Source organism: Pogoniulus pusillus, chromosome Z (assembly GCF_015220805.1).
Source record: "Pogoniulus pusillus isolate bPogPus1 chromosome Z, bPogPus1.pri, whole genome shotgun sequence".
NCBI classification, from domain to species: domain Eukaryota; kingdom Metazoa; phylum Chordata; class Aves; order Piciformes; family Lybiidae; genus Pogoniulus; species Pogoniulus pusillus.
The window spans coordinates 49068894-49082522 of NC_087309.1; the positions used below are offsets into that span (position 1 = coordinate 49068894).

Sequence of the window (13629 nt, forward strand, 5' to 3'; positions counted from 1 at the left end):
AGGCACGGACAGAAGCCACCTTAACCCTTGCAAGAGGGTGTCAGGGAGGGCAGGAGACCACCCTGACTCAAAGGGCTGTGAGGTGCTGGAGTAGCCCATGCATGCATCCAGGAGAACTTTCATCTGTAGAACCTCAAGAATTGGAACAATTCAACTATGAGGCAATGTTATGGGTTAAGCCTAGACAACAGCTGAGCCCCACCCATATGATTGTCCCCTACTTACATTCCTCAGTAGGATGGAAAGGAGGAATTTGGAACAAAATAACAAAATATGAAATGCTGCAGGCTAATAGAAGGAGAGTTTAATAGAATGATGCAAAGAACAAAGAAAACTTCAGAACTAATATTAATAATAATGAAGTGATACATGGAGGGAGCTATAAAACACCCAATCAGCTAGCTGTGACTGGCAGTGCCACTCCTCCCATTATACAGGGTGAGATTATTTATTTGGGTGTGCTTACCTTTCCTCTCTCTTAATCCAATTCCTTTCCTTTGGGAAAGAAGGGGGAAGAGGGAAGGGCACTCTATGGATTGTTATTTGATTCTATCAGATATATTTGAGCCTCTGGGAAATTAAATTAGAACTGAGACAATTAATTTGGTGGCTCAATGTGGGGCTAGGTAGGAAATCATTATTTTAGACAGGATTTGGAAGTTAAAAATGGATTTTTTGAGAGTTTTCATAATTCAAGCATTTGGATGGTTATTTTCATGCTGGATTTATAAGTTACCATGTTTTCTGGATAATAATTGATATGGTATGGGAATATTGTAAGCTGTTACCCGGGCGAGTGTATGGGTATCCATTGCATTCTGTTGGAAATTTAACCACTTTTAGTAGTGTCTCTGAAACATGGAACTCTGAGAATGTGTGCTGGGACAGAGAAGGTCCAGTAGTTTGGGGGGAAAATGGTACTTCCTAGCAATATTTTCATTGTGTTTAAATTTGATTCAAGGAGGCTTTATTGCGGTTTTAATCTAGGCCATGTGCCAGACATGTTTGGCCAAAGCCATTAGGACTTTTGGGAAAGAGATAAGCAGGGGGAGGGGTGGCCCAGCCACTACTTGCCGCTGTAGTGCAGCCCTCTGATTGCTATCCCCTTATTAGTTAGTTATGAAGCTAGTGAAGGTTCTGGAGAACAGGTCTTAGAGGAATGGTTGAGGGAACTGGTGTTGTTCAGTCTGGAGAGGAGGAGCCAGAGGGGAGAGAAGGTTGTAGTGAGGTGACGGCCAGTCTCTACTCCCCGGTAACAAATGATACCATGAGAGGAAATGGCCTTGAGTTGCACCAGGGAAGATCTAGATTGGATGCTAAAAGACACTTCTTCACTGAAAGTGTTATCAAATACTGGAATAGGATTCCCTATTGAATCCCTGTCCCTGGAGGTGTTTAAAATTTGCAGAGCTGTGGTGCTAAGGGATATGGTTTGGCACCAGACTTGATGGGGTTCGATAATGGTTGGACATGATGACTCTAAAGGTCTTTTTCAACTGAAATGATTCTGTGATTTCATGATTCTATGATATGGCCCCATATAGGCCACCAGCAGGATGAAGTCACATGGCTATTCAGAATAAGTAGTTTACAATTTACCATTGTTATACAGACAGCACTAGAGAAGGGTGAAATGCATATGGAGCCTCTAAGTTTCATTGCTGTGTTCTTACAGCATAAGAATAATATGAATTCTTAATCCACATCTGGAGCAGCTGCTTGCCTTTCTGAGTACATCTAGTTTCACCCATCAGAGTTGAATGGTTGCAGTCTCTGACATACCCCATTTCACCCTCTTTTGACTCCTCAGATCTGTATTTATTAAGTTGCCGATTCTAGCTTGGAACATCAAATTTCTCTACCAATCTGAAGCCTCCCTTCTACTCTCCAGCTTAGATTTCCTTCATCCTATTTTCTTCTGTCTTCTATTTGAAGCTTCTCTCAGTGGATTTATCTCTGTGTCTTTATCTGAGCTCTGTTTTATTCTTGATTAACTGGCTCCCACTCCTTTGCTTGCCATTTCTGTCTCCAGTCCTTACTCATGGTTTCCATTTGGACTTTTGTTTGCTTTCACATGATGGGAAAAGCTGTTTGTGAAGTTGATCCTATTTTCAAAGTTTCTTCTTTCCTAAGCCTAAGATGTAGATTCTTTCCCTAGTATGTGAAGATTATATTTCCCCTGTTTTAAATTGGATCTATTTGGTAGAGAGGTTCAAAGTGGAAAAAAAAATCAGAATGTTTATGGCCAATCTTAATTTTTCTGAAGATGTTAGCACTTCTCAAAGCCTGATCAAAATTTTCTCACATGGAGAAAAAAAAAAAGCGTTTATGCTAGTACTTCATTCTCAGCAGTTGATGAAGTCCAGGTACTCTGAGGAACTAGGTGGAAATTCCAGATGTTCTTCATGGAAAAAACTTACTGAAATACAGCATAGTTTTCTCCAAATATGAGTATTTCATAGTCTTAGAAACTTTCTTCTCTGAGAAGGAAAACTCATGCAGAAAATTAGGTAGTTTCTTGAAATATTCACAGATTCTATTGTTAGAACATCTAGAAGAACTTTTAAAAATAAGAAGGAAAGAAGAACTAAAACTAGAAGCTAATTATTCTAAGGTTATCTCATATTCACTGGTGAATAAGTACTTCATATATGACAAGCTTTAAGACCCTGAAAAATAAAAATACTAATCTATTATTTCAAAGTTAAGAAGAATGGATACAGAAATCATAGGTGATGCTTGGAATTTGTTAGTTCTTTAGAAATCTGTTTGCTCTGGTTTGGCAAGAACAATCAAAAAGAAAAATGCCACCTGATTGCTCTGACTTTCTGAAAACACAGACCATATTGGCTATAATGTAAATGTAATGGGAAAAACTTTTTCACCAGTATGTGGTTTCTCAGGTATGATCTATAGAGGGAACACCAGAAAAGAAGACTCGTTGTGTACAAATATGTTTTGTCCAAGAATGGAATGATCTTTGGAGGGGTTTCAGACCCACAACACTATTATTTCTGTATTTCAAATTTTGTAAGTAGAAAATACACTGTTTTTTAAACATAATTTTAATAATCTTCAGTTGAAAAAATGCAGAAATATCTACAGGTTTGGGGGGATCAAAGCTGAGTGATGTATCTAGACAAACTTAGGACAACTTGCCAGAAATGACAAGCTGACATAATCAGTCCACTGACATAAACTATTCTTTCTGTGTGGTCAGAAAATAAACTAGAGGAAATAACAGCCACTCATAAATCTGACTAAGAAATGGAAGCATTACTCAGGGCTTGGTATCTTTAAACAATTTCTGTAGGGGCGTAATGCCAGAGAGCTGTGTAGGAGATGTGCAGTCTATTTCTGGTTGTAAGACAATGAAATGTTGAAATCTACTTCTGGAAAACCAGCATTTGCTACCAACAGGATAGAGTTAGAAATACTGGACTGTAAGGCATCTCAGGGAATTATGTCATATGATTGCTTTCAAAATAAAATCTAATGTTAGTTTGAGAATACTGTATCTACTTGAATACAAGGCAAGACTTAGTTTCTTCAACTGTTTCAGGAGAAAAGAATGATGAATGTAAATTACTCCAGAATCTCTCCAGGACCACCTGATATGACAGTGGAGATTCTTCTAGATGGGTGAAAATGCAGACAGAAACCTTGAACTCAGGGAAGAAAGAGGATGCAATTTACTCTTTCCTCCTCTTTTGTCTACTTCATTTATAAATGATATGATGGAGAAGTGATCCCACTCACTGAAAGAAGCATATGTGTGGAGAGGGGGATTTGTAATTAGACAGGAGAAAGAAGGGCAAGGAAAAGGCATCAAGGAGTAGGAGGAAAGAAGAGACACTAAACACCAGCAATGAATAAGAAGTGAGGGAAGTGTGAGGTTCTGTCTCCTTCCTCTTCAAAGGGAATCAACATTCTTGATTTCCTTCAGGATTTTGGAACTTGCATTTATCTGGTACTAAAGACAAAGAGCAGCTGACGTTAAGGGAGCAGCCATAGTACCCCAGCCCAGAGTCTGTGGGAAGTAATGTCTGTGGGCTGCAAGCTGCCAGAGGAAGAATGTTTCTGTATTTCCAGTTACTTACACCTCTTCCCACATGGAGGCAGTCATGACTGTCATCTGTGATCATTTTTCAGTTATTGTTTCTTTTCTACCCAGATCTTATTTTGGAAGATTATACATGAAGATACCAGCTCTTTGAAGACCAACAACCTTTTGAGTGTCAGAAAGAAATATTTATAGTGAATTTATACTCATTTATTCTCTTGCCCTTTAATAGCTCTCTTTGTTCCCTTGATTGTGCTAACGTCACCCAAAATATATGGAGACAATAATAGCATGTTTTATTGGATAAACCAAGCAAAGCCAATTTTTGGATTTATCTTCTCAAATAACACCTCTGAGGTTTCCTGAACATCCTTAGAATTTCTCTCTCAGTTTTGGTGCAGCTGAAATTCCTTTGTTTCAACTGTGCTGACTAGAGCTGAAGGAAACGCAGTTCAAAACTTTCCAGTGCTTTATCTACAGTGAAAAGGGATTTCCCTGTCTCTTGCAAGCACATTTGTACTTTCCGTGGGAATAGTAGCTCCTGCCTGATGTCTGATCAACATGTATAGATCTATTTTTGCATGAAGAAAAAGGAGGTATCTTGGAAGGTTAGGGAAAATGTGGACCGATCTTTGTGGTGTATCTTATTCTTCCAGCTCTATTTTACTGCTCTTAGAGGTATGGGGCAGACCAATGCCATGTTGATACTCAGCACTGACATTCATACAGCAAAGCCTCCTGAGTTTTTTCCTGACTACAAGTATGTTGCTAGGAATGTTCAACCCAACACTCCTTTCACAGGTATTGATACTGATGCCAAGTATGTAGGTGTGCCTTGGATGCTGGCCATTCAGTGTAAGGATGTCAGACCAGGGTTTGGCAGCAGTACACATGCTATGAATATGCTTTTTCAGAGCAGCAAACTGCCTTGAGTCTTTCTCCTGCACTACCTTGGGTTTTGCCTTGCCTGAAGACATCTGTCTATTGTTCAGTTGTGGCACTGCTTGGTATCTTTGTGAAGTAAAAGCTGCTGGCTTGCTGATAGCTTCCATCAGACAGCATGCTCTCTACAGATCAAGACTGCCTTCATCAGAGTGCTCTAGATGAAGAAATATTCTAAAACAGCAGGAGGAAATTCCAAAGATCTTAGAGCTGAGCCTCTCATCATCACCATTAAATTTGCTCTTATATTACTTCAGTCTTCAAGATGAGGTGACTGTGTATTGTTTCTTCTGTTAATGTCTATGATTTAATCACATCACTGCTTTTCTTTGTACCTGCATGCACAATTCAGCCTTAGGTGATACATGTCACAATGTTTTTATATCATATATTAATATGGGGAATGGCAAGACAGAGAAGTGATTTCAGTAATTATGGCAAGCATAAACAAAGGCTTTTCCCACATGACAAATAAACTTAACTCAACCAAATCAACCTGGAAACTGATCAACATTTTAAAAGGAAATAACTGAGACAAAGCTTAAAGCTTAGAGAAAACTGTCAGATCTGGAGAAACTGTAACAATAAATATGGAAACTAATCAATTACGTGGAGCTTCTACACTTAACTGTAACAAGCAGTTAACACTGCTTAAATTAAGAAGGAAAAAAGATGAACCTTGACATTGATGTGGAGTGATGCTTTCTTTGTCCCTACAGCTCTGTTCTCCTACCTGGGATCTTATCTGTCCCACTATTCATGTTCTATTACATACAGAGAAACATGAAATATATAGGGCATTTCACAAGTTTGTAAAGACACTTTTGGTATCCCACATGAGGTTGTTCTGGAGATAGCAGTGTTTCTTCATCTCTGACTCTATTTACACAAGTGAACACAATTTTTTCCCTCCAGGGCTTAGCATGTATTTGGTTTCTTTTATATTTTTGCTTTTATCTTCAATCAAAGGGATTTCTAATTTTGCACACATACTGTGGGAAAACATACTTCATGCAAGCCAAATATGTGAACAAGTTGAAAGGCAGAGACAGATGGAGCCATCTCTGTGCTATCTAAACAAAATACTGTGGACATAATGAAATACTAAAGCATTTGCATTAATGTGAGAGCTTGAGCTGAAAGAACAAAACTCATGTGAAGATTATTAATATGTGGATTTAGAGCCTTAGTTTCTTTGCTCTTGACCTGCTATTACTGCACACAAAAGTTCTTGTGGGACTTTTAGAAGCTGATGAATCTTCATTCCTAGCTACTTGACATCACGGAATACATTTAGAAGCTGTGTGTTTATGCTTGCCTAGTTTGCATTATTTGTGATTGTAGTATTTTTCACTCTATTAATATACAAGAAAGAATTGTTATGTATCTTCATCTTTCCCCCACCAACACTGAGGACTGCCTAGAACTGCATAGAAACTTGCACATCTAATTCAATTTTTTAGTAGAAAATATGCAGGACTTCTGATGTTTCCGAGTTAGCATTTGAAATGCAACCAAGAAATTAAAAGGACAGTCCAAAAAGTAATACAGCCTTGTTACTCGTGCAAGTTCTGAGCATTGCCCATAACAAACTTTAGACTGGTGCTGCTCACTGTAAAGTTTTTGTAGCTTAGTGTCTTTACTTTAGGTTGTGACATAATGACAGAGGACACAGAGAAGGCAGAGTTGCTGAATGCCTTCTTTGCTTCAATCTCTGCTGCTAAGCCTAGCCCTCAGGAATCCCAGTGCCTGGATGTAAGAGAGGAATTCTGAAGGAAGGCTCTCTCTTAGTTGAGGAGGACTGGTTACAAATCATTTAGGAAAGCTGAACACCCATAAATCCATGGGATCTGATGGAATACGAGTGCCGAAGGAGCTGTCTGATGTTATTGCTAAGCTATTGTCCATCACTTTTGAGAGGTCATGGAGAACAGGATAGTTGTGTGAGGACTGGAGAAAAGCAAATTATCACTCCAGTCTTCAGAAAGGGCAAGAGCAACCCAGGAAACTACACATCAGTCTGCCTCCCCTCCACATCTGGAAAGGGTGACGAAACAGCTCATTCTGGAAGTTAATTTCTAAGCATGTGGAGGAAAAGATTATCAGGAGTAGTCATCATGGATGCATGAAAGGAAAAATCATCCTCGAGCAACCTCCTAGACTTCTCCGATGGTGTGACCATGTAGGTAGATGAGGGGAGAACAGTGGATGTTGTCTACCTTGAGTTCAGCAAGGTTTTCGACACTGTCTCCTGTAATATCCTTACAGATAAGCTCAATAATGTGTTTGATGAGTGTACAGTAAAGTGCTGTAGTCTCTAGCTGGAGGCTGGTTGCTAGTGATCCACAGTGGTCAGTATTGAGTCCAGTCTTGTTCAACATGTTCATCAACAACCTGGATGAAGGGGTGGAGTGTACTCTCATCTAGTTTGCTGATGTAAAACACTGGGAAGAGTTGCTGACACACCAGAGGCTGTGCTGCCATTCAGCAAGACTCTTATCAGTGGTGCCCAGAGGCAATGGGCACAAGAGGCAATGGGCACAAACTGGAACATGAGAAATTCCACCTAATCATAAGGAAAAACTTAATTCAAGGGCAATTGGGCACTGGACCAGGCTGCCCAAATTCTTCTCTGGAGAATTTCAGCACACATCTGAACAGATTCCTCTGCAACCTGATAAAGGCTTACCTGCTTTATCAGTGGGGTTGGACTAAATGAACTCCAGAGGTCTCTTCCAAGTCCTAACATTCTGTGATTCTGTGTAAGAAATGGAAATTGAGGAAGCTGTCATTTTCTCCTGTGTGAGGCAGTCCACCTTGCTGCTGCCAGAAATGGTTCTTATGCTTGGTTTTGCTTGCAGGTTTCCCTTGATATTGATGCTATCTTCATTATTCCCATAGCGTATTACTTTTACAGGCCAAAACGTTGAAGCAAGGTCTGCAAAACACATGCATGTGTGAATTAAAATGACTTCTAAAAATTCCTGGCCTTACCCTGGATAGTTCAGATTGCTAGGTAAATCCTCTGTCTGCCTTTCATGCCAGCCTCTCCCTGGCATACATTTCCTACCAAGGACCACAGTTCTTACGAAACACAAGCATTTTTTAAGACAACAGCTGTAAACATACAGTTGCTGTGTTTGTCATACTTTACAATGCCATAACATCCACTAGTAAAACACTGGCCTCTTCTTTAATTTTCATGTAAGGATTGACATAAAATGCCTTATGGGTATTTTCCTCTTATGTTTATTGTAGTGTGATGTGACTGATGCCTACAACATCACTTAAGCAGGAACACACCATGAAAATATTGAAGGTGGTTCTAGTAGTGGTAAGGATCTGACATGCATGTTTCACCCTGAGTATTCCCAACGCCATTGTCTAGGAGCAGTCACACCTAATAAGTTTATAAATTCGTGAAAACTTGGGAGAGTTACTTAAGTTGCTGACCCTAAGATAAGATTGGTGCCCCGCTGGACGGCACGTGGTGCTGGAACTTGGGCTACTCTGTTAAGTTAGAATCAACAATATATACAACCTGAAGGACTGAACCAAAAACATTAAGATCTGGCAGCTCACAGTGCTGGCTGTTTCTTTGTGATAGTACTAGCAAGGACGTGTTGGACTCTACATGCCGGGGGGCAAACACAGACCGACCGCTAGTTTTATTGTGGTTAGTGGGTAACGCTGTCGTTTCCGAAGTGTTTGCAAAGCTGGGGAGGGTGAGCACCTCGGTCTGCCGCGTGAGCGGAGCGCCCCGCCGTTCCCGCACCCGGGGCAGCGGGCTAGAAAGCTGCCGCAGCTGCATCCCGAAGCGGCCGGTCAGTCCGCAGCCTCCCAGCGCCCCGGCGGGCACAGGGTGCGGCTGCCGGCGCGCGCTGCGTTGCCGTGGCGACGCCGCCGCAGGGGTCGGGGGTGGGACGAGGCGGTCCGGCCGCCGCCACCGCTCCGAGGAGGCGCACGGAGGCGGCCGCGCCACACCGCGGCGGGAAACGAGCCCTGCCTGCCCCGCTTCTGGCGCTCCCCCCGCCGCAATTGCCTATTATAGAAGAGCTTCCGGCGGCGCGAACCACTCTGACATCATCCCCCGCACCCCGATGACGTTAGCGCCGGGAGCGGTGCGTGACGTCAGTGCGTAGGGGAGCGAGGTGACGTGTGCTATTTAAAGCTCGCCGGGCGGAGGATGGAGGGATATCAAGCAGGTGCCGCTGCAAGCAGGAGCTGGCTGGCTGCGTGCAGCGGCGTGCGCGGGAAGCTGTAGGGCTGGGTAGGGCGGTAGGGCTGGGTAGGGCGCGGCGGCCGCGGCTGGGCTTGGCTCGGCTCGGCTCGGCTCGGCTCTTGCCTTCCTTTCCCGCGGGTGCAGCGGGACAGAGACGCGAGCTACGCGAAGCGGCGGTCCCTGCCCACCGCGAGGGGACGGGCGGGCGGTAGCGGAGGTGTGAGGCGGAGGCGGGGAATGCGAGTGAGCACAGGCAATAGCTCGGGGGCGCCGGAGCACCTGAGCACCGCCTGACGCGGCAATCAACTCCTTTACCTCCCTCTGTCCCACTGTCGGGGTCGAGCCCGTGGCCTCGCCGTATAGAAGCGCGGGCTTGGCGGCAGGAGCTCCTCCCGCCGCCCACTGCCAGTGACCGATCCGCCGCGCCCCAGGACGATGCCCGCCCGCTCGCCGCAGAAGGCGTGACGGCGAGGAGTGGACCCGCCGCCGCGGGAAGGAGGAGCGGCGCCCTGCATCTCCGCAGCTAGGGGTGGGCGGGCGGGGAGATAGGGGGAGCGCGGCGCTCCGGTGCCCGCGGGTGACGTGCGGCCGCAGCCCGCCGCTAGCCGCCTTACGCCGGGAGCCCGATGCCAGCACCGGTGTCGCGACTCGTACTGCCTCCTCGGGAAAATGCATCGGTGCCCGCCGCGCTGTCGGCGGAGTTGCTAGGGGAAGCGACGGCGTGGAGCCCTGCGTGCAGCGGCTTCTCCAGCCCGCTCCGCCTCTGAAGCACACGGAGCCCTCAGCGGCCGCTCACGTCCCGGCGAAAAGCGCCGCAACCGCTGCCAGTTTCTCGCGGAGAAGGCGACCGCCTCCCCGTCTGCCGGCAGGAGTGGACCTGTCTGCCCCCGGAGCCACCGCCACCGCCCGCACGGGGGCTGGAGCCGCTGCCTGCAAGTGCCTGGCGGGGCTGATGGCCATGGGAGCCCGGCCCGAGGGGGGCGCTCCCTAGGGCGCGGGCGGCACCGCTCGGCCCGGCAGCTGCGAGCCGGCGGCGCAGCCCCCCCCTGCCCGGGCCTGCGCGGCGTGGCCGGCCCAGCGCAGCGGCCGGCCGCCACGGGGCTGCGGAGCTGCTGGCGCGGCGAGGAGTGCCCCGGGGACGCGGCCCTCGCGGCACCGCCGGTGCTCGGCGCCGCCGGCCGCCATGGGGTAAGGATCTCGCGGGGGCCGCCGGGCTGGTGCTGGGGCGGGGGGTGGAGGCGGCTGCCCAAGCGAGCTGCTGTGGCTCGGGCGGGCGCCGCTGGCTGCGCACGGACGCGAGTGGTTCCGCTGGCGGGCTGCGCAGAGGCAGGAATCCGGAATGCCGTGCATCAGCGCGGTGGAAGAAAAGCAGCGCGCTCCGTATGGGCTGCGCCGTGGCTGCGGATGTTCGCCTCCGCCGTAGCCACATCGGATCGCGGGAGCAGTTGCTTTGGCTTCCAGATTTCCCACCGCGGGAACCCTCCGCAGGTTGTTAAGGGATGATCAGTCCTGGAAACGACTGCTTTTAATCTCGTTGTGACAAGGTGGAACTTCAGAGCAGCGAAGGCTTGTTTTAACTCATACGGAGTCATCAGAGGATATAGACCACCTAAATTTCCTAGTAAACTAAAGAAGGCTGTGAGGAAATCTGGTCTACAGCAGGTCCGCTAGTAAATTGGGACACCCACTTGAGGCATTTGGGGAGTTGAGAAGAAGAATTAAAATATTTGATCTGTTCGCGCTTAAATTAGTAGATAGAGTAACATAGATACCTGTGAAAACTTCCCGCAGTATTCAGTGATTAAGGAAAAATAATCCCTACTACCAGGCTTGTCTGATAGTGGGATGGAAACTCATTCATGTTCAAAACCAACAGAATCCTGGTATAATGTGGGAAACATACATGAATAACATGTTTGTTTTCTAAGACTGACGTGGTTCAGAGTGTAAAAGTTACAAATCGTGTCCTTTGCGTTTTGGTCGTTCAGGATTTCAAATAGGAATGTGATATATTAATATGGAAGTTAAAAGTGTGTCTTTCCTCAGGCTGTTAAGGACACTTGGAATTGGCCAGTATATTAACTCCCTTGCATATAATGTGATAATAACTGCATGAGGCTCTATCCTAATGATGGGTTCACAGTACAGGGGTATACATCTTAGATTAGCTTTTATTTTCCTGTTGTCATTCCTTCCATTAAAAAAAAAAAAAAAGAATCTGAAATAGAATAAACCTGAACTTGCTATTATCTACATGCTCAAGTATATTTCAAAAACTGCCAAAAGGTTAAGAGATATTATTATTATTTTAGGAAGTATTATTAAAACTGCTAAGGAGATAGAATCATTTAGCATTTAAATTAACAGCCCTTCGTTTATATAAAATCAGTACTGTGTCTCTACATATATCAGTTAAGTGTATAATTTTAACAAATACAGAGTACTGTTGAAGAGGAGTAAACATTCTCCAGTATTAAATTGACCAGACTCCCACATTTCATCAGCTCCAGTACTGTGTTTCAGTCTTGTATTTTTTGTTGTGTTTGTCTTGTACCTTCTTAGCATTACAAATGGTTATCTGTAGAGGGAATTGAAATAATCCGAAATGATTAAATTCTTGGCTTGATGACTGAAGTGGTGTCTTAGCACAACAGGGTCAAGAAGGCAGAGCTTGCTGACAGATTTTGAAGTATTTTTAGATAGTACAAATTGGAGTATTGCGATACAGAGTTCATTTGATGATCATCTTCTAAGAAGGTGGACAAACTCAGAAATGTAACTGTGTGTTACTCGTAAACTCCCACCTCCCTTAATGTGGAGAACACACCCAAGCCAGGGCCAGCACCAGCCCTATGGATCAGTGGCTAAGTATCAGACATTTGCTGGTCTTCAGAGTGGGCATCTCCACCAGTAGCTGCTTTGTATTAGCATGTAAGTTCAGTTACATGGACTTTAGAGTAGTTTTGTAGGTCAATGTGCACTGGACTCATAACACTGCAGTTGTAAAACCTATCATCTGATGCTTGACAAATGTCTTAAAACTGAATGCACTAGAAGCAAATGGCAAAATGGTGACTGACAGTCCACATACCTGGTCACAGGAGGATCATTAATGCTATCCTGTGTAAGCTTATGCAGAGAACTTGTAGAACTTGGCTACTGGAGAGTTTACCTATTCCAGTAGTCAGAACAGAGAAAATTTGAATTGGGGGACAGTAACTGACTTGCCAAACCAGCAATGGCTTTTTAATCTCATTTGTTATGGTGAAGAATTCACTGTACTGCCAGTGTACTTGAGCCTGCTTGGCGCATCAGGCAAGCCAGGTAATGAGGTGTCTGTGGTCAGTACTGTGCTGTGGGTGACTGGTCCCTAGGCCAGTGCTGCTATTAAACTTTCAAATTTTTTTTTTAAGAAACTTGAAACTAGAGGATCTTCTGTAGGGGGCATCAGTTCAAGAGGCACGTCTTAGTGCTGTGTCCCGTATGTTTGTGGGTGTCTCTCATCTCACAAGGCAAAGGTAAACGAATCAAGCCTAAATAGTTATGTAGGGAAGGCACATAGTATGTTCAGTACGCCAGTCTGTCTTTCCTAATTCCTCATCTCTGATGCATAAAAGCAATTTCTTATCAATTGTGACTGTTGAGCATTATAACCATTTGTGGTGCCTTTGTTGGGTTGACCACACAGAATATAGCAGTCTTTGCTGGAGAAACAGGGATTTTTGTCTAAGTAAGATGACCTTAGTGTGTTCAGTCGTAATTCACAAAGCATCTCCTTATATTCCCAGTATTGAGAAATCCAGAATATGTCAGTATTACACAGTCTTCTTTGAGCAGAGGATTGATTATATTAAAAAAATCTCAAGAAACAGATCTTATGTAAACATACTTGGGATGTATATGAGTAGCCCAGGCTATTGTGTACATTGACTAAGTAAATTACCTCTTGAATCTACAAACCATCACCATGTTTTACTGGGCATTGGTCATGCTTTTTACTTTTAGAAGGGGGCAGGTGGTTTTGAGGTTTGTGTTTGTGGACTGTGGTACTGAAATGAACAGACTTCATGCTACATTCATTATGGAAGCTGCACAGCCAGGAACTCTTGATAGGGGTGAGAGATTGTTGTCCTGTTAAACTTAATCTCTTGGATTAATTCCTGGTTTATTAATAGGCAGACTCTCCATAACTGCTTTCCATTATGGCCGCCTATGCTATGGACGAGTATCTTCCTTGATTTTTCCTTCGCTATTGCTGAATGTTAAAGAATTGCAATGTAAAAGCTTCTGTAAGATGTGCTTGTCTGTCATGTCATGTTAATCAAGGTATCTTTATAAGGACTTCAGAATCTCTTCAGTTCTGTTCGACTATATTTAGTATGTTATCTTCATAGAAGTGGTT

At 44.5% G+C, this 13629-nt stretch overlaps 1 protein-coding gene across 2 annotated transcripts in view; it reads left to right on the forward strand.

The window, feature by feature from the left end:
- Positions 1-10321: 10321 nt before the first annotated feature.
- Positions 10322-13629, forward strand: part of HOMER1 (homer scaffold protein 1) — a 104956-nt gene continuing 101648 nt past the window's right edge. For both annotated transcript variants that reach the window (XM_064140885.1, XM_064140886.1), the window contains exon 1: positions 10322-10415. In XM_064140885.1, the coding sequence (XP_063996955.1) occupies positions 10411-10415 (5 nt within the window). In that variant the 5' untranslated portion in view covers positions 10322-10410. The remainder of the gene's footprint in view (positions 10416-13629) is intronic.